The sequence below is a fragment of the Hemicordylus capensis genome, chromosome 1 (genome assembly GCF_027244095.1).
Source record: "Hemicordylus capensis ecotype Gifberg chromosome 1, rHemCap1.1.pri, whole genome shotgun sequence".
In the NCBI taxonomy this organism is placed as follows: domain Eukaryota; kingdom Metazoa; phylum Chordata; class Lepidosauria; order Squamata; family Cordylidae; genus Hemicordylus; species Hemicordylus capensis.
In genome coordinates, this window is record NC_069657.1 from 394816744 (window position 1) to 394836197 (window position 19454).

At 41.9% G+C, this 19454-nt stretch overlaps 1 protein-coding gene across 2 annotated transcripts; it reads right to left on the minus strand.

Annotated features, from left to right (window-relative positions):
• Window positions 1-1778: 1778 nt before the first annotated feature.
• On the minus strand, window positions 1779-17905 carry GTPBP2 (GTP binding protein 2). 2 transcript variants are annotated; one of them, XM_053304187.1, is made up of 13 exons: window positions 17587-17905; window positions 14938-14976; window positions 11429-11455; window positions 10732-10916; window positions 8968-9076; window positions 8090-8287; window positions 7793-7967; window positions 7237-7456; window positions 6250-6385; window positions 5761-5819; window positions 4975-5146; window positions 4284-4448; window positions 1779-3981 (listed from the first exon to the last, which is right to left on the minus strand). In XM_053304187.1, the coding sequence occupies exons 1-13, from the start codon at window positions 17779-17781 to the stop codon at window positions 3784-3786; spliced, it is 1878 nt and encodes a 625-aa protein (XP_053160162.1). In that variant the 5' UTR covers window positions 17782-17905; the 3' UTR covers window positions 1779-3783. The 2 variants fall into 2 exon arrangements, with proteins under 2 accessions (XP_053160162.1, XP_053160163.1); XM_053304188.1 differs by lacking the exon at window positions 14938-14976 and having other exon boundaries at window positions 17587-17904.
• Window positions 17906-19454: the final 1549 nt, after the last annotated feature.

Sequence of the window (19454 nt, forward strand, 5' to 3'; positions counted from 1 at the left end):
ATCCCTAGCCAGGACCAGTCTAATTTAGTGTGCTCACTCCCTTTGAGTGAGAAGCTGGAACATTTTATTGGGTGGTTGTCCTTGCCTCTGCTAGCATCAAACAGATCCTGTTTTGAAACTTGGCTTTCCCAAAAGTAGAGTACTACTACTCTTTTGAAGCTGTCTTCTACTGCTTCTTTGGGCTTGTTCCATCTAGCCCAGTGTTAACTACTGGGATTGGCGGCGGCGGCGGCCCTCCAGCAGAGGTCTTTCCTAAGCCTGCCGTGTGCCACTGGAGGTGCCAGGGATTGGACATGGAAACCTATGCAAGCGACGCTATATATTTCTCTCAGCTCTGAGTTGTTAAAATGGAAGAGTACAGTGTTGACATGTGCCTCAGGTATGCTTTCATAGAAAAGTGGAGTTTAGTACAGAGCTAGCTCTTCCACACTGAACAGATTTGTCATGGGTAACACTTCAATGTAGTGAACTGTGACATCCATCTAGATTGGTACTACAAATATTTATATACCACTTTTCAACAAAAGTTCTCAGAGCAGTTTACATAGAAAAAGATGGCTGATGACAGTCCCACATGTGTAATGGGAGCAGTATTGTATGGAAGTGCTATTTTGATTGGATCATAGTAGTTTCCAGCTGTTATCAGATGTGGTTAGAGGGCAAAGAGACTTGTAAACACTGCTACATATGGGTAGCAGACATGGTGGATTACTATATGATTCCCCCCCCCCCGCTTTTGATGGAAATGACTAGCATTTTTTTCCTTCCAGTACTGTTCCTGCCTATGACAAATCAAGTTACATCTAATAAAAGGGTTGTGCAAAGAAAACATGAAGTGAGGCCTTTGAATAGCAACTGAAACCTTTAGTAGTACAGTTATAATATTAGAGTTGGTACAGTTACTCATAGTTCATTAAAACAGACAGTGGTCAGCTTGAGTAGTGTTAGCACAAGGAAACAATGGAACCCTTTCATCCTTTATGTACCTGTCAACTTTTAAGACATAGGAATGTGCCCGAAATGTATTCGGCGCCGGTAGGGGTGGTACTTTAAAGGGCGGGGGAGGGTGTACTCGCCCCTCCTGCCGCATTTCCTCTGTAGCGCTCCATTATTTGTAAGCCCCTCTGAGTGGCAGCATTCCTCCCTGCCGCCCTGTTTCCCTCATCGGCTGGAAGTAGCAACTGTGCGTGCGCCCACTGTTTGCGCATACACGGCAGACAGGTGCACATGTGGTCGTTACTTCCAGCCAATGAGGGAAACAGGGCAGCAGGGAGGAATGCTGCCACCCCGAGGGGCTTACAAATAATGGAGCGCCACAAGGGAAATGTGGCGGGTGGGGTGGGTACACCCCCTGCCCTTAAAGTACCACCCCTGCTGGCGCCGAAACATTTCAGAGGCCTTTATAATAGCCTCCAAAACGTTTCAGGCTCAAGGCTACATTTCAGTTCTTAAGACAAGGTCAGAGCTCTATTTTGCTCCTCTGCTGTGGTATACTATCTCCAAGAAAAGCAGGTTGCTTACCTGTAACTTTTGCCCAGACTCATGATTACCATGCAGATCAAAGATCACGACAGCATACCATCTCCCCTCTATCTAAAATTGCTATGCACTCTGGGCAATGACAGAGAAGCATTTACTACTAGCTTGTAAACACTAGTGTGTACACATTCCTTCCTCCTCACATCATGGAGAATTTATAGGAGCAAGGCAGGATGTGGAGGATTGCCAGCACCACCCTATAGGGTCACCCAAGGCAGGTGCAAGTGACACAGTTCAGCTTAAGTTACAATACTGCTTTTACTCTTTCAATAAAACAGATTTATTTTGTACATTATATATATGTGTGTATAGAGAGATGAAAACACCTCCCCTAATTTAACAAATCCACAAACAGTGAACATGAAAAGCATGGCACTGAGAACACTCACACAACAGAAGGCAAGGGAAGAAAACAATAAAATTTCAGGTCTTATAACAGAGGAAACAGCACCTTGAACATTTGTGTTTACAATGCAGTCAACTCTAGGACCCCTGTAAGTTGTAGAGAACACACTAGCCCTCCTGGCAAACTTAATAGTGCCGGTGTGGCTACAACTTTAGAGTTAGAGGCAAGTTCCCTTGTATTTTCTGAAACAAGTGATCCAAAAATGCCTCATGCAGAACCAATCCACTGATTAATAAGGGGAAGCTGGGAGAGAACCTATTTCAGCAGCAAAACTTCATGATAGAACAAGTTCACTAATGCTTCCTAGAAACTGTCCACTGGGTTACTGAAATGAATAATTACCAGGGGGTGAATGATCATGGGACTCTTTTTAAACAATCATTGTCAGAAGCTTTCTGTGTAGCTTATATGGCTTTAATGGTAATATGTTAAGTCTCAAGCGGCAGATTTGAATAATTCACCAGCTGTAGATGAAACAGCAAATGGGGAGTGCTTTATGGGAATAAAATACAGGTCACCCTTTTCACTGGCCTTGTTGGCTCTTGAGTATTTGGGCTTTCAATACACTAGCGGCTAAGATAAGACAGAAACAGTTGAGTAAAACATTTGCCAACTTTTAAAATCTGATTTTCTACAAGAACATTAAAAATGAGGCAAGACATCCCTCAGAACTCTTGAAACTGTTGTACACCCTTGCCAACTCTAGGGCCATAACCCCAGTCAGACTATACGAGATTACTAGCTTATAGAAGTTACTTCTGTAAGGGAACCAATAATTGCTATAGTTCGCAGTGCTGAATAGGATTCACAATAATTGCAGTAGCATCAGAAACCTTCCTGTGACGACCAAACAGCCTTTACTGGTTTGGCCAAGGGAAATTAAGGCAGGTTTCCTGAGGAACAAGTTAGGCTAAGATGCTGATGGCCCCAAAGTCCATCAGACCACACAGGAGAAGCTCAAACAATCTATCAGCAAAATACAAAGAGGTGTTTGAGAGTTATACTGGGCCAACTCTGCTTGAGGAAGCCCCCTCATATATAGCACACTTTGTTAGTTTTGCCAACAAAGAACTGAGTGATGGTTGAGGGTGGGTGAGATGGTAACTGCAGTTACCATCAAGATAAAAATTAAGTTAGGGAGATGTATCTTTCCTCCCCCCACAAGTCTTTATTTTAAACGGAACAGTGGTATCAGCTGCTAAAAAATAGCACACAATTAAAAGGTGTGGGAGAGGAGAGACTGGGAGAAGTCTTTGAATTAAAATAATAATAATAATAATAATAATAATAATAATAATAATAATAATAATAATAATAATATATCAGTTTAAAAGTTATTAGAAATGTCCTGAGCTGTACTGTGGGCAATGCAAACCTTTCAACTGCAGCTCCCAGACAAGGCTCTTCATCTGTGATACAGCCTGAAAAACCAGGCAGTAGGTCACACACAGGACTGAGCACCTTGGGCAGATGTTAGGTCCACTTGCTGCCTCACACATGGCAGAATCCCCAAGCCACAGTCCAACATGCTAAGGGCTTTGCCTTCTACCCAAAAGTAACTTCCCAACAAAAGTCAACAAAACCAGAAGTTGCTAGCCGAGGCAGAGGTGCAGCTGCTCTCTTGTCTATTCCAAGGAAGGCAGGGATATGAAAGCAGCAAGTGATGTACAAACATGCTTAACTTGCTCCAGGAGAGGCGCTCAATCCAATAAGCAGTTCTGGCTTCTGCAGTGCAGAAGAGATGAACCCACATAAAAGGACTGGCCAGCAACAGCTCTGGACAGCGAGGAGAGGCTTTCCCCTTCCCCTATCAGGAGATTCCACAGACCCAGTGCAAGTCAGAAACTGACCAGCTCAGAGCTTAGTCCCTGTTCTAGACCATTCTCTTCAGTGGTGATAGCTTGGATATAGGTGACGTGCCCAATACCTTTGGTAACTCCTTCACGGAATAGAAGCTTGGCTCCTATCTTCAAATATTCAGGATGTTTAATGAACCTAAAACGAACTACAGCCTTTTCTCCGGTCCGCAGCTTGTCCTGAATGAGGAGAGAGGGCATAGTTATAAGAATAATAAATAGCTTTCTAGAAAATCGAGGTGAAGAGGTTTGGTACAGGACCACCAGGAACAATAAGTCCTAGGATGTTTTGAGTGCTTCCCAAACCACCTCAGTGGGCTTACTACACAAAATCCCAGAGGCAAATGAAGGCAACTCAGATGGGAGGTCTAATGCAACTGTGATAGCTGATGGAGGGTGAAACTTAAGAGGGGGAGAATGCAATCAGTAAGTTTTAAGTTTGAGGAAACAAGAAAACATTGCTTTTTCCAGCCAGGACTTACCTTTCCATGGATCTTCTCCACCACTGCTGTTTGCCGCACATTGCCAACATGCGCTGTAACTTGGAATCCTTTCCGGAAAGTTGTGGCGTGGAAGAGCAGAACAATTTCAGCTTCAAACACTGAGCAAATGGTGGGGTTCATCTCTGGGCTTACCATCACCATGCCCTAAGTGACAGCAAGACTGTTGGTGGAACAGTTCTCTTGAAAACAACACCTATCTCTTCCCAGCCCATGCACAAAGCAGGTAGATTACTGCTGTTCTTGATGGTGTGTCTACTGTTCTCCACTTGGAGAAAACTGATCTCTCCTTGGGTAACCAAAGAGTGGAAGGATATGCGAGAAAATGTATGCACATGAAAAACCCACAGATGTACACTAATAGTTGCTGAGTGTGTGAGAAGAAGATCCAATTCCTCACTTCTGTTTTATGGCTTCCAGTCTTCACTATTCAAGCCTTTTAAAGCTCCACACATCCCCGCTTCAAGCCACAAATTCCACTATTCCCACCCCTGAACCTGAACCAAAATGCCTATCAGTAGGGCAGGAGTGGAAAAGAGTGTTGAATAGTATTTCAGAGTGTCTTCTCAAACAGAAGTTCAAGAGGAATCACAATCTGCAACCCCCTAATTGATTCCAAGAGTGAGGGGGAAAGGTTTTTAAAACCACAGCTCCCAGAGATAGGTGGACTCACTTTGCGCAGTAGTGAGCGGTCAAAGTGTCCAAGAGCCAGCGTGGCAGCCTGCCCAGCACGAAGTACACGGCACGCCGAACGGTTTCGCTGAATACTGCACACTTTCAGCTGGAGGAACTTGCCATCGTCAGTTGGACCAACCACCAGGTTCTCTCCCTCTCTACATATCCCACTGGCAAGGGCACAAAACCAGGAGACTGTGTTTAGCTTTCAAGACTCAGGGAATGCCATTCCTCTGTGCCTACTTAGAAGCAGGTACCCCAAGGTAGCTTCTTCACATTCAAGATGTGAAAGTCTAAGGGAAAACCTGAGTCATATCTCCCAGAGAGAGGACAGCTGTACTACCTGTATAGGAAGAGGACAGGAGTCCTTTGGGGTTTATGAAGTTGCCTGATACGGAGTCAAGACCACAGGTCCATCTAGCTCAGTACTGTCTACACTGACCAGTAGAGCTCTCCAGGGTTTAAGATGGGTTTCTTGCCAGCCCTGCCTGGAAACTGAACCTTGGACCTTCTGCATGCAAAACATGTGCTCTGCAACTAGCTATGGTCCCATCCCTGGGATATATTGTTTCTTCAATTCAATTATTCTGTCTTTAAAGTGAAATCTGATTCCCTTGACTCTTGTCGAGACAGACATAAGCTTCTTCCTGCACAGTATTCTCTGACCTACAATAAGGAAGGAAATATTCAGCTACACTGTCTGTCCTCCCAGGGTGGCCAGGTTCTCTGTATGCCCTTCTCACCCATGCCAACTCCAAGGCATTGCGTCTGTAGCAGCACCCACCTTGATAGCGTTCCGCCAACAACAGTGCCCACCTCAGGTACAGTATAGATTTCATCCACCTGCAATAGGATAAGAACAGGAGCCTCAGACTTGCTATGTGAAAGCCATGTGAACAATCTGCCCCTTCTCCGCAAGATTTTCACCACAAGTCCTTCCAAAGGAGTTAGGAGCCATCTTTGGACATTTTCTTGCTTACACTAGTTCTCTGCTTTAAAGATCCCAGAAGGCATGCCAGACCTCAATGAACAGTCATCATTCTGTGAGCATTCCTATATGTATCCTTAACAGAAATAACTAGAGATTAACTAAATGACAGCAGGAATATAAATCAAACATTTTTCATTACCTAAAGCAACCTTCATAATCACAATGAGTTACCACCCTTCCATCTCTAGTTGCAAGGAATCCAAGAGATGCTTGCTCTCACACAGCATGAGGGTAGTACTATTTGAGACCCCCCCACAATAAAATAAAGAGACCCTCGTGTACCTGGAACTCAGTGAGCTGTTGCATCAGCTCCTCCTGCTCTTTGCTGTTTGTCAGAGGAGGAAGGATGTTGAGGAAAACTTTCAGGAGATCCAAGTTCTCTCCAGAAACACTGGACAAGGTGAAGATGGGAGTGATGCTGCCAAAACACATGAAAGAAAGAAAAAGCTAGTGATCTCAGATTCCATGCACAGTTATTTGGGAGCAAGACCTACTAGCACAGCAGGACTTACTTCAAAGTATGTGGGAATAAGCTCAGGTTATATGGGGAACAAATCCTCATCTGCTTCTTCTGGAATCCTTGATCTTTCTTAAACCCACACCCACAACTGGGCCCGATCCTAGCCCATTACTCCAGGCTGCTTTTGGAGTGGAGCAATGAAGGGTGGGCTGCCCAGTACTTACTAAGATAAAACTTGACATGAAAAGCCCTATGGCAGGGCCTTATCCCTGCCATGCTGACACAGTCGACCTATTTTCTTTTCTATTTTTCTTACTACTCCCTGCCATGGAATCTTAGGAGTACTAAAGCCTGACCAAGGCTTCATAAATGGGGTTCATTTATCTCCATAGCACATGGAATTGCATCCTTTGCTCTTCTCCAGTATCATAGTACAGTATTTTATATTTATTTATTTTATTGTTAAATTTATATACCGCATTTCATTAAAACAATCCTAAGGTGGTTTACAACAAACAGATAGTTACATTTTATTTATTTGTTATTTACAAACAGATACATGACATGACCTAATATTTGAGAACCACAGTGTAAAGATAGCAAAAAATGGATGCACTCCAGTACTACAACCACTGAACCCAGCAAGCAACTAGTTAAGTCAGAGTGCAGGAGTTCACCAGTCAGTCTCTCTCACACACTCACATACACACCCTTTTATCCCTTAATCCTTGCTTCTTCAATTAAGTAGTCATGCCCATGCCACTAAGTGATCTTTCCCTTTCACTTGCATCAGGGCAAGTGATTCTTACTTGGGAGACTGTGCAAACTGCTGTGCTGCTGTGACAGCATCATCATCCGATGTTACCAGCAAGGGGAGCTTGTTACAGCCGGGTTGCTTCAGAATCCGCTCTAGCTGCTTCACTGTTCGCTCCACAGTGGCTTTTGAGCACAAGTCCACTTTGCTAATGACGATGAAAAAAGGGACCTTGAGGGCCATAGCCAAGCCTAAATGCTCTCGTGTTGTACCTGCTGCAAGAAACAAGATTTGGGATAAGCCAAGTTGAGAGCAGGTAAGGATATGAAGGCAGCTTGTGTGCGTGCCTCTAGGATCATCCTGCTGAAAACATTTGCAGTGGCATCATCATGAAGGTTGTACCAATGCAATCTCATAACAAGTACCTGTATCTCATACAACATTACATATATTTGAAATATGCACTGGTATCTCTGTGCTACAAGAAGTGAAGTATCTATGCCCTCCAACCCCCCAGCCATTTTTGCTGACCACATATCATCTTGTAACTAGATGTATTGTGCCAGTTCTTTGATGTCTCAAAGACAGATTAAATCAGAACATGCACCTACCAATTCCAGTATTTGCGCTCACCACCAGCATGGCAAAGTCTGGGCAATAGCTTGTGAGCCCAAAGATGGTGGTTTTCAGGTATTTGTGATGGCCAGCCAAGTCAATGAAGGTGATCATCTTGGAAGAGCTCTCACATATCTCCTCAGCTGTCCGTGAGTCACTGTAGTTCACTACCTAGATGACAGAAGAAGTTGTCATTGAGCACTGATAAAGACAAGGAAAGAGGGCATCTTTTCTATCCAGATCAATAAAATCTGAAATGGCAGCTCAAACAACACCAATATGAAGACTCATACCTCTCCTTTGCTGTTGAAACCAAGGATTTCAAAGCTGATGCTGGAAGTTCTTCCAGACTGGATCTCATGAAGGTGCCGGAAGAGGTTGAGACGAGCTCTACCTCGCCCATTATCCAACTCTCCCTGTGTCAGGACACCCAGCAGAGTTGACTTCCCTGAATCCACATTCCCAAGTACAGCCACTCGCAGATCTAGGAACTTAGGAAAAATGGAAGAACTATAGACATTTGTTTCAAAATAAAATGAACTGGCAGTGTCAAGGTTTTCTCAAGTTATTTAGGTTTTACAGCCTTGCAGACTAATACACTAAGGGATCCAAAATTACTATGACAATTTGCATAATTCCTTGTCATACCATTACCAAGATATCATTCCTAGGCATTTGGAATCCACCACCTTGCCCTGCAGAAACTGAACAAGCATTAGAAACATTTACTAAGTGAACCATTTTCTAAGTTTTTTGCAGCCTATCTCAGCCTATTGGAAAGCTGCTTCCCCTGTCGAAGCTCTCCAAAGTACAAGTCAGTTGAATATCCTATAATGAAATATTGTCATGGGTCCAACTTTCATCTTGTCTCTTACCAAATGCAATTTTAAAAAATTATTATTATTTTATTTTACATTTATACCCCGCTCTTCCTCCAAGGAGCCCAGAGCGGTGTACTACATACTTGAGTTTCGCCGCACAACAACCCTGTGAAGTAGGTTAGGCTGAGAGATACGTGACTGGCCCAGAGTCACCCAGCTAGTCTCATGGCTGAATGGGGATTTGAACTTGGGTCTCCCCAGTCCTAGTCCAGCACTCTAACCATTACACCACGCTGGCTAAAGAGGAAGCCACCCCTATCAGAAGGCAGTCAGAGGAACAGGTGATTTACCTGCTGGTTATCCGGGACCTTTCGGACAAGAACCTCCGTTATCTTCCTGGGAATGTCACTATCGTAATCCACTTCTCTTTCACGCAGCACAGTGATGTCAGCTCCTACTCTGCAAATAGTAACACAGAAAACCAGCAGCTGTCAATGCATCACATGCAAGGTATCCCAACAAGAAAAGGGAACAGGACACCCTTGCAGTGCCTTTGTGAAAGATTGTTCATTGTTGTAACCTACAAATTCAAGGGGAAACTTGTCTGCTTTCCCACTTTACTAGGTTTTGTTGTGCCTGTGACCATTACATGCCAGCTTGCTTGGCAATTTTCTAGGGCCCCATTTCCACGGGACATTTTGGCAATGTTATGACCAGCTGTATAATTTTGAAGTTTGTGAGCATTCTGGTTAACATGCAGATCACCACAAATAATAAAGCAAGCATCCACTATCTGGGTGCTGTACTGCACAGGTGCTCCTGCTCACATAAAAGTGCTGGATATGATGACTGGGACAGATCAGGATCTCACCATATGAAAGTGAGGCATGTAAAATAGGGCTTGCATAGTGAATCTCTGTTGATCTCAATTAGTAAACCTAACAGATGAATATTGACCGTGTCAGCACTGATTCATCAGAAACCACAAACCGCGAATGATAAAAATCTATTTAAAAAAATAATAATTAAAAGTGGGTTTAAAAAAGATTTAAATCAGATTTTATTTATTTAAATTGGTTACAAACAATTCATAAAGAACCTAGGTCAAAGGTATCATCATGAATATTAATCATAACTTCTAATTATATTATATGAACATGTTAATAGCAGTATATGGGGATGAAAGATAAAAGACCTGATCAGTCCTGTTCTGCAGATGGTGTACATGCAACACACACTCACACTCAAACCCTTGCTCCCCCACAAAAAAGTGCAAATACAAGGTCAATGAATGAATAGAGGATTTGGGGGTGGGGGTGGAGTAGATCTGAGCAAGGAGGAGGAGTCTGGATATAAATGCATGGGATGAGGAGGGGAGGGGAACAGTAAGTGGAACCAAAAGTGAACAGAATATATTCATGAAGTCCTGAGGAAACTTTTTCCAAGTGTATCCTCTATTGTAGAAAGGAAACACCTCTCATGGAAACAGGCCGTAAAAGAAACCCCCATTTGGAAATATTTTAATGAAGTTCCTGTACCTGTGGGTAAGAAAGGCATGCATGTGAAATGCAAACAATGCAACAATGAAATGAATGGCCAAGTTGCTGAAATGAAACAGCATTATGAGAAGTGTGTACCTGCTTTCTAAAAATGAAACCTACATCTATCTCTGATTATGTACTAAGGGTCTATTAGACTACAAGAATTTATTTTTATAGAAAATGATGATTAAATAGGACCTTCCTGACTAGTAATTTAAATTGTGATTTAAATCATTAAAATTGAGGCTTTCTGTGAAGCTATTAAAAACGTGATTTAAATCAAATAAATCCTGCCACCCACATTTGGCTTCCTTTCCAACATATGCAAGCTCCTGCTGTGCAAGGAAATAGCGTGAGATTTAAAAAACATTCTCTATGCCAGGAGGTGCACATTAGCATTACGGTAATATGAGAACCCCTTTACTGCCAAGGCCCTACACCCTTGGTTATTGGATGAGTTTTCCTAGACTGGAAACTTCCTGTGTGGCAAAAATGCAAGTCTCCAGGTCACTCCTCGAAAAAATGGTGCACAGTTGGTTTGCCCTGGCCCAGAAGCACGACAGATGCACATACTTCTCAGCCATCCGCCGCAGTGTTTTGAGAGAGGCGCGCATCTCTTCTTCCGACAGTCCCACCAGCAGCCCGTTGTCCTCTACACCAATCTGGTACACTGCCTCACCACGGCCTTCTTGTAGTCGCCACTTCATCTGCGTTACTAGGTGTTCAAAGCGGTACTGGGAAGGATTAACTAGCTTCAGCTGCCCAAAGGAAGGAGCAGTTACAGTCAGCATAAGGGCAAGCAACTTTATTTTTATGTTAAAATCCCTCACTAGACTTTATGACCTTTTATATACCCATGGAGTGGATCAAAGGGTTTTTCCAACTTAACTTATATTAAAATAATTTGCTTTATTGACTGAGTTCAGATGCAGCAGTTATACTCCAGGCAACTAAATATAGGAAAAGTATTTAACTGGGCAAGATACTTGGTAGTCTCTCAAAGAGAAACAAATAAGAGAGCTCTCTTTGTTGACCACAGATTAGAATGTCGTTTTTGAAGAGAAATTCCCGGACTCAGACATTTATATTTGAGATCATTAAGACATTTGTTTGCTATGGATGCTTTTGGTTTTGCTCTGTTTCTTCCCAAGGCAAATAAAAAAAAATCTAGAGCAACAAGCTCTCATTAGACAATAGTGCAACTCGTAGAAAAAATTGGTATGCAACTTTTACACTTTAGACTTTCAAGCCCCTCTCACAAGAGACTCACCTTGTATTCTATGTTTCCATCTTCTGCCTAAATAAAAGAAAATGGCACATGTTAGTGCCCCAGTGCTGCTCAGCATTTCACACAGATCTCTTGAGAGCCCATCTGACAGCTCAGTGAAACCAGCACGTAACAATAACTGGTTTGGCTAGAATCCCTTAAATGAGGAGTTACTGAACATTATAGTTCTAGGTTCCATATTGACAAAAAGGATGCAACAGCAACAAAATTAATGTAACCACAACACAAAACAGGGTGTTTCCCTGATCCAAAAGATAAACAATACAAAAGACCAGGAAAAAAGACTAATATAATACTAGGTTGTAATATATATCACTAAAAACCATGAATATGGACAAGAATGGATAGTTTAATAATAAAAATTAAAAGTTCTACATAGAACAGCTTAAAACTCAATCAAGACTATATTTAAAATAATAAATTAAACATCCTCATACATATACCAAAAGAATATTGTAAGAGGTCCCAAAGTATATGTAATATATTGTGCCCACAAATGAGCTAAAATCCTCTTAAAATATTGTCAATTTGGTGCTGTGTTGCCAAGTAAATTTAAGTCTTAAAGTCTTGTCCAGTAGGTCATACACATTTCAAATTTAATGTCTTCCTCAGTGACTTTATCATTTTATTTATTTATTTATTTGAAATATTTATACCCCGCCCCTCCAGTGCAATACTGCTCGGGGCGGCTTACAACAATAACATACAGATACAAGTAATAAAATTAAGTTTTTTTAAAAGTCAGATTAAAAACAATTAGGAGGTTCAAATTAAAACTGAAAATTATAAAAAGCTAAAGAAGCTAAAGAACCTACCAGATATAACAAAATAATGATATTAAAAAGCCTCCTTAAAAAGGTGTGTTTTAAGATTTTTTTAAAAACACTGAGGGAGGGAGCATGGCAAAGCTCTTCAGCGAAGGCTAAATATATTAGTTTAAAATGCAACCATCTAGTGCAAAGTTACCAAATGGTTACATTTCAACCTAATGTATTTTGACTTTTTAACTTTTATAACAAAGGCCTTCTATATAGAAGAATAATGCCCCACTGAGTAAGGAGAACTTGAAGTCTGGAGGCGTTTTGCCCTCATGATAACATATGATAAAGTCACTGAAGAAGGCATTAAAGTCAAAACGTGTATGACTTACTGGACAAGATTTTAAGATTACTTGGCAACAGAGCACCAAATTGACAAGATTTTAGTAAGATTTTAGCTCATTTGTGAGCACAATATTACTACATATACTTTAGGACACTTCTACAATATTCTATTGGTATATGTATGTTTAATAATCACTTCCACTTATTAGCTTGAAATGATTGCTAAATGCTTCTGTTTAGCCATTGTGGCATTCATAATAGTCTACTATTTGCTTTGTTTGCATAACAAACAATAGTGACCTGAACAGGCTTGGTTCTAGAACTGTACTGAGAGAGCCGTGTCTAACAAACAGGTTAACTTTGTTGTGGTAATACTAAGTTGTAATATAAAGTTGTGCCGTCGTCGACTCCTGGCGACCACAGAACCATGTGGTTTTCTTTGGTAAAATGCAGGAGGGATTTACCATTGCCATCTCCCATGCAGTATGAGATGATGCCTTTCAGCATCTTCCTATATTGCTACCACCCGATATAGGTGCGATTCAAACCAGCAACCTTTTGCTCCCTAGGCAAGCTACTTCCCCGCTGTGCCATATATCACTAAAAACCATGAATATGGATAAGAATGGGTATTTTAATAATAATAAAAATACATTTTAATATAATGATCTTAATTGTGTTTTAAGCTGTGCTATGTAGAACTTTTAATTTATTATTAAAATACCCATTCTTATCCATATTCGTCATTTTTAGTGATATATATTACAACCTAGTATTACAGCAACAAAGTGAACCTGTATGTTAGACATGGCTCTCCCAGTACAGTTTCTAGAACCAAGCCTGCTCAGGTCACTATTGTTTGTTCTGCAAGCAAAGCAAATAGACTATTATGATTGCCACAATGGCTGAATAGGAGCGTTTAGCAATCATTTCAAGCTAATAGGTCAGGTCATGGTGGAAGCGATTATCTCCTGAACGGAAAAAAGTATTTCCAATAGACCCGCAGCCTTCTGCTCTGCCCACAAGAATATCAAAAGGACTTTAGATAGTTCCAGATACATGTATGTTGGCTGCCAACTTTAATATTACACAATAGATTAATTATGGAAGTAGAGCAAGAATTCAGAAATTAAGTTTGTACAATTGACTGGAAGAATTTCTGTTGACCAATAACCTTGAACCTTTTGGCCTGGTAAAAATGGAATGGAATCTTTATAATAAAGAACTAGGAAGCTAGAGCTGAGAATCTGAGGTGAAAAACTCTATACCTGACTCATCAATAACCCAACTATGAACCTGCAAGCACCATGTGGGCTTTGAAGCTACCTCACCTCACTAGATATTCTACTCTATCAAAATATGTATCTGAAGGACTGTCTTCTCTCGGTGGAATTTACCTAGCCTATAAGAACTTGCAGGTAGGGACACTTGTATGTGCCATTGCCATATGAGGTTTATTTTATTTTATTTTATTTATCTATCAAATTTGTACACCGCCCCAAACTTTCGTCTCTGGGCAGTTATGGCCACATAGGACAGGACTGTCTCTGTGGTGGCTCCCTCTTTATGCAGCTCTCTTTCCCAAGTAACTTGGCTGGCTCCCTCTTTTTTAGCTTTTAGTAACATTTTGAGGATGCATTTGTTCTGCCTGGCTTTTCCCACTATTGGCTAAAACAAGTTTTAGCTTGCTCAAATATTTGATGTTGTATCCTGCATTTTAAATGTTTATCATATTTTATTGTCTTTAAAGATGCTTTGGGACGTGTGTGTGTGTGAGAAGTGGCATATAATTTTTAAAAAGAAATAAATACATATTCTGACAGAGTTCATCCGCAAATGTTTTTCATGTTGACTTCTCTTAGAAGAATACATGGCCTGAGGGCAATGTTCCCTCTAGCAGGGATTCCTAGATGTTGACTACAACTCCCAGAATCCCCAAGCAAAAGCTATTGCAGCTGGGGATTCTGGGAGTTGTAGTCAACAACATCTGGAATCCCTGTTAGAGGGAATACTGCCTGAGGGCAAACTCAGTGGCAGCTGAGAGAGAGAAGGAACAAGTAATCCTTCTCCTTTGCTCCCAAAGCCTTTGCTTTTGTGGTAAAGCCACAGATGTGGAGTTTTTCCATTGAAAATTTTCCATTTCTAAAATTTCTACTTGGCTACTTGAAAAACTGTTAAGATACAGTGAGAAGAAATGAATATGGTGAAGGTGTGGTTTTTTGTTTTTACTGTATAAATAGGTCAAGTAACATGTCAAATCAGATCACAATCTATTTAGGGCTGGGCTTCAGGAAAATTTATATAGTGATTTTTTGAGAAAAATAATAATGCAAATTTTATACAGACAAGGGGGAAATTTTCCAATTCAAATTTTTCCAGAATACTCACATCATTGGATAAAACAAGCCATCCACCATGATAGCAGCTCTAGAGAAAGAATTAAACTTCTGATCTTCCCTGAATTATGTAATGAGAAAATCACATCTACCTAGCCAGATATTAACAGTTAGTACTGAAAACTACTCAATACATCATCAAATCCATTATAGGAAAGACTACCTTACATGCATATGAAACTCTCATGAAAATGTGAGATGTTTTGTTACCCAATTTTATTATGCAAACCATTTTAAGAACTTTTTTTGTTGAAAGTTGGCATATAAAATGAAAAAAAGAAAACAAATATGTCTAAGACTGAATTACATCGTTCTGATCTTGGTCCAGAGATAGTGGAAATAGGGCTGGATGCTAGAAGAGTCAGGCATTCCGATGACAGGTGCAACAATAAACTAGACTTGCAGCAGGCAACATGAGAAGTTTTATTTCTTCCTGAAACAAGCTCAGGTCTCTGGAATATAATGTTTTCCTTTCTATAAGAAGATTTAGAGTTTTAAAGAACATTTATAAAATACTGCCAGCTTGTTTTCTAGCTTAGACCCTGACTATGGCACAGGGTTTGATGGCAGAGGGAAAATGTAGAAAATATCCCAGAATTAACCACTTGTATTTTGGAGTTAAGACAGGTGTTGTGCAGATCCGGTGTTGTGCAGATCCAATACCTCCCAACTGTCAATATCTAGCTTTTTATTTACATATACCATATATTTCACATGTATGACATCACCCCCTCCTCACAAGGTGAAGTTCAGGATGCTTTAGGAAATCGTTGCGTATAACCAAAACGCTGCATCCATATCCATGTTTTCCAAGAAGCAACAAGTTGTACATCATCAACAGGCTGCAAAGAAAGTGATGCACACAAACTGGCAAGTCCAGACTTGTCAGGAAATGTTATGCACAAGGTATCTGAGGTCAGAAAAGACAACACACAAATCGCAAGGGTGAGTGCAGAGAATAATTCTGCTATCTTGTGGATTACTCACCATCCTAAAACAAATGACCATGCTCAGGATGTTAATAGTCACCTTTGCACCTTACGTCCTTTGAGAAGCATCACTTTGGTTGATCATCACTACTAGCAACATTTGATAAGACACAGGAGCAAAACAGCCAGAGACCAAACACTGCAAAGAGAGATCTCAAGCTAAGCTCTGCTTTGACACATAAATTGTTTAAGCATGAGAATGAACTTGGAGTAAGTTAGGTTTGGGATTTCACACTGCTTTAACAACTTTTGAGTCTATACTATCTGCACTGAGCCTTCCAGCACTCAGGCTTATCTGCCACTACCAGATCCCATACAAAAAGGTCTGTCACTGAGGTAGGCATTTGTGCCTGGGCTGTACCACTTTGGACTACAGTGGAGGCTCACAAGATTATATGGTCCTCCATTAAACACACACTCACACTGCACATAGAAAACTAGACATCAAGAAGTACTGTTTTTGCCTATCCTTCTTCCCAACATCTGATTTTCTATATACAGTGTATTATTTACTGTACACAAGAGCCCATACCTGCAATTAGAAGTGTACACCCCAGACAGCGGTTCACCATCTCAGTGAGAACTAGCCCAGCTTTCCATAGGAACTAGCAGCAACTGAGTTTATCAGCCAGAATTCAAGAAAATATGTGAACTCTCTCTGCCAATAACCTCAGCATTAACTAGAAAAGTCTAAGCTTCAGCCGAAAAGTTTCCTGGTCCTTCCAAATCTGATTGGTTGGATACATTTCAACTAACAACAGTATGAACCAATTTAAGAGCAACTTCAGTGACTCAGACACTACAGAGTCACAACAATATCCGGAAAAAAATATACTGCTAGAAGCAAACAAGAGTGGCATCAGTTTCGCACTTACAGATCCAGAGTTTTAAAGAACATTTTTTAAAGTGTGTAACCCTGAGTATCAGAGGTTATAACTGCCAAGGAAAGCTTCAAAGTGCGTGTGAGGCAAAGACTAACATGACAAGATGTCTAAAAAGGGAAATGGGGCTCTACTACCAATTATCAAACTCCAATCCAGTGTACTAGAACAGGGTGACATTTAAAAGGGACAAAGGAAAGGACAGCAAACGAAAAACAAACATCTGGACTACAATTCCAGTAGCAGAGGCAGTGGGCCACAAAAAGAAATTACTTAAAGTGAAGTTACATTAGGTAGGATTTTTCTTTCCCCTTCCTTCTCTAAACACAGCCTAAAGTAAAGTAAAGTGTGCCGTCAAGTCGATTTCGACTCCTGGTGGCCACAGAGCCCTGTGGTTGTCTTTGGTAGAATACAGGAGGGCTTTACCATTGCTTCCTCCAAGCACGTATCTGGGATAAAACAGGACACACACACCATCCTGTAACACCTGTCCTGTAGCTACGCAACCATTTATCGCAGGAATGTTGCATCTTCTCCTAGGTCAGGGCACTGGTCCACGAGGAGATGCAGCAAGAGCTGAGTGAGCCCTCCGAAAGACTGTCCGGAATCCACACGAACAAGGACCCGGGGAGGGAGGAGAGAGACAACCCTCTCTCTCCCCTCCTCGTAGCCCCGCCACATAGACACATTTCTCGCCACAGCCCAGGGACGCCCTCCACACAACGTTCTCCCAGCCCAGTCCCACAATCATCAGCGCTCCGCCTCGCTCACCTCCGGCGGCAGGTACGGCGGGTTGTTGGCCTTGCTTCCCCGGTGTCGCCCGTTCTTTTTCCGCCCCTTAGAGGTGCCGCCGCCGCCACCAGCGGAGCCACAGCCGCTGCCAGCGCGGCCTCGCAAAGCCCCGCCATTCCCACTCCCCACAGGCCGGCAGCAGCCCCCGAACAGTTCTGACACTCGGGAGTCCATCCTGGACCGGCCTGACACCCGAACCACACCAGCCCCCCCGAGGCTGCCACCGCCGCCTGCAAACCCCAGACTCGGCTTCTCTGACGCCTACACTTAACTCTGTCTCCTCCTGGCGTCAGAAAGAAGCGCGGGGCACCACGGGAAACAGGTCCTGGGAAGTAGCCCCGTTGAACTACAATTCCCAGAGTTCTCTTCGCCGAGTATACGAATAAGGCTTTTAGATAGGGAGGTAGCGACAGATGCGGAATATGGCTCGTGTGCTAGAGCCCTCTTCCACTTGCATTAATAAGCAGCGGGGTTTCCAACCGGCTACGCTAGATATTTTTAGCCATCGTCGTCAATGATAAATATTATGATATTGACCTTTTTATTTCAATGCAATCTCAATAGAACCACGATTTCAAATATGTAATAAGCTTGTGTGTGTATATACAAATCCAAAATAATGTAAGCCTAAGAGCTGGCAAGTAATTCAAAGGAGTTGCACTACAGATCCCTGCATTTAAAAGAGACATTTAGCTCTCCCAACAACAACCGTCCACTCCCAACGCTAGTGGGCGGTTTTGTTTTCAAATATAGCCACATCTTTATATTTATTTTAGAAACTTCCTTGTTGGGCTACTGTTGATGGCAATGCATTGCATCAGATCAGTTGAACACTCCTTGCATCAGGCTAGGGAGGCGAAGGCTATGGAATGCGGGAGGTGCTCTGCCTGGGTGGCTCGGCTGCTATGCTTATGAGAAGAACTCCCCAGCCAGGAGCTACTTGAAGTATCTTTATTTGCTGCCTTGAAATCGCTTGTGAACTGGGATTTAAGGTTGTCAGTGCAGATAAAGTTAAACTGCCTGCCTACTACTACTACAAATAGGTATATATCAGTTTTCAACAAAAGTGCTCAAAGCGGTTCACATGTGGGGGGAAACAATACATAGATATTCATGACTTAGGTTATCAATTTCTTTAATGTTAATTAAAAATGTAAAGTGCTGGGCAAACTTTATTCAATTGACTCCCACAACACAATGAAGTAGCTTATTCCCAGTTTAGCATAATGCCCATTATGATGATAATGGGAGTGGTAGAAGAAGGAAAGATGGCCAACTCCTGGACTACAGAGCCATGTGGTTTTCTTGGTAGAATACAGGAGTGGTTTACCACTGCTGTCCTCCTGCACAATACGAGACGATTACTTTGCCGTTGTCACTGAAGTGAGCATCCGCCTCCAGCACCTTTCTATATAGCTGCTGCTTGATATAGGTGAATACAAATATATATTTACTAGGCACAGTCCAGGAAGCACATGAATTAACAGCCTCTCACTCCCTATGCAAGCTGCTACCCCACTGCACCACCACAGCTGATGGTAGAAGGAGAGGAAATGTATATTGCACAGAGACCTAGGCAGTGACCTCCCTCTTTCCTCACAAATAAACAGTGGTGCTTGAGAGGCATTAAGTGTCATCAAGTCGGTGTCGACTCTTAGCGACCACATAGATAGATTCTCTCCAGGATAATCTATCTTCAATTTGGCCTTTAAGGTCTCTCAGTGGTGCATTCATTGCAGTCATAATCGAGTCCATACACCTTGCTACTGGTCATCCTTCAACTTTTCCCAGAATTATGGAATTCTCAAGGGAGCTGAGTTTTTGCATAATGTGTCTGCAAAGAGCTC

Coding starts and splice junctions, on each gene's coding strand:
- GTPBP2 (XM_053304187.1), bottom strand. CDS start 17,781: ATGGACTCCCGAGTGTCAGAACTGTTCGGGGGCTGCTGCCGGCCTGTG. Junction 8,288..8,967: donor AGGTCCCGGATAACCAGCAG/GTAAATCACCTG, acceptor ATTTTTCCTAAG/TTCCTAGATCTGCGAGTGGC. Junction 5,820..6,249: donor AACAGCTCACTGAGTTCCAG/GTACACGAGGGT, acceptor ATCCTATTGCAG/GTGGATGAAATCTATACTGT.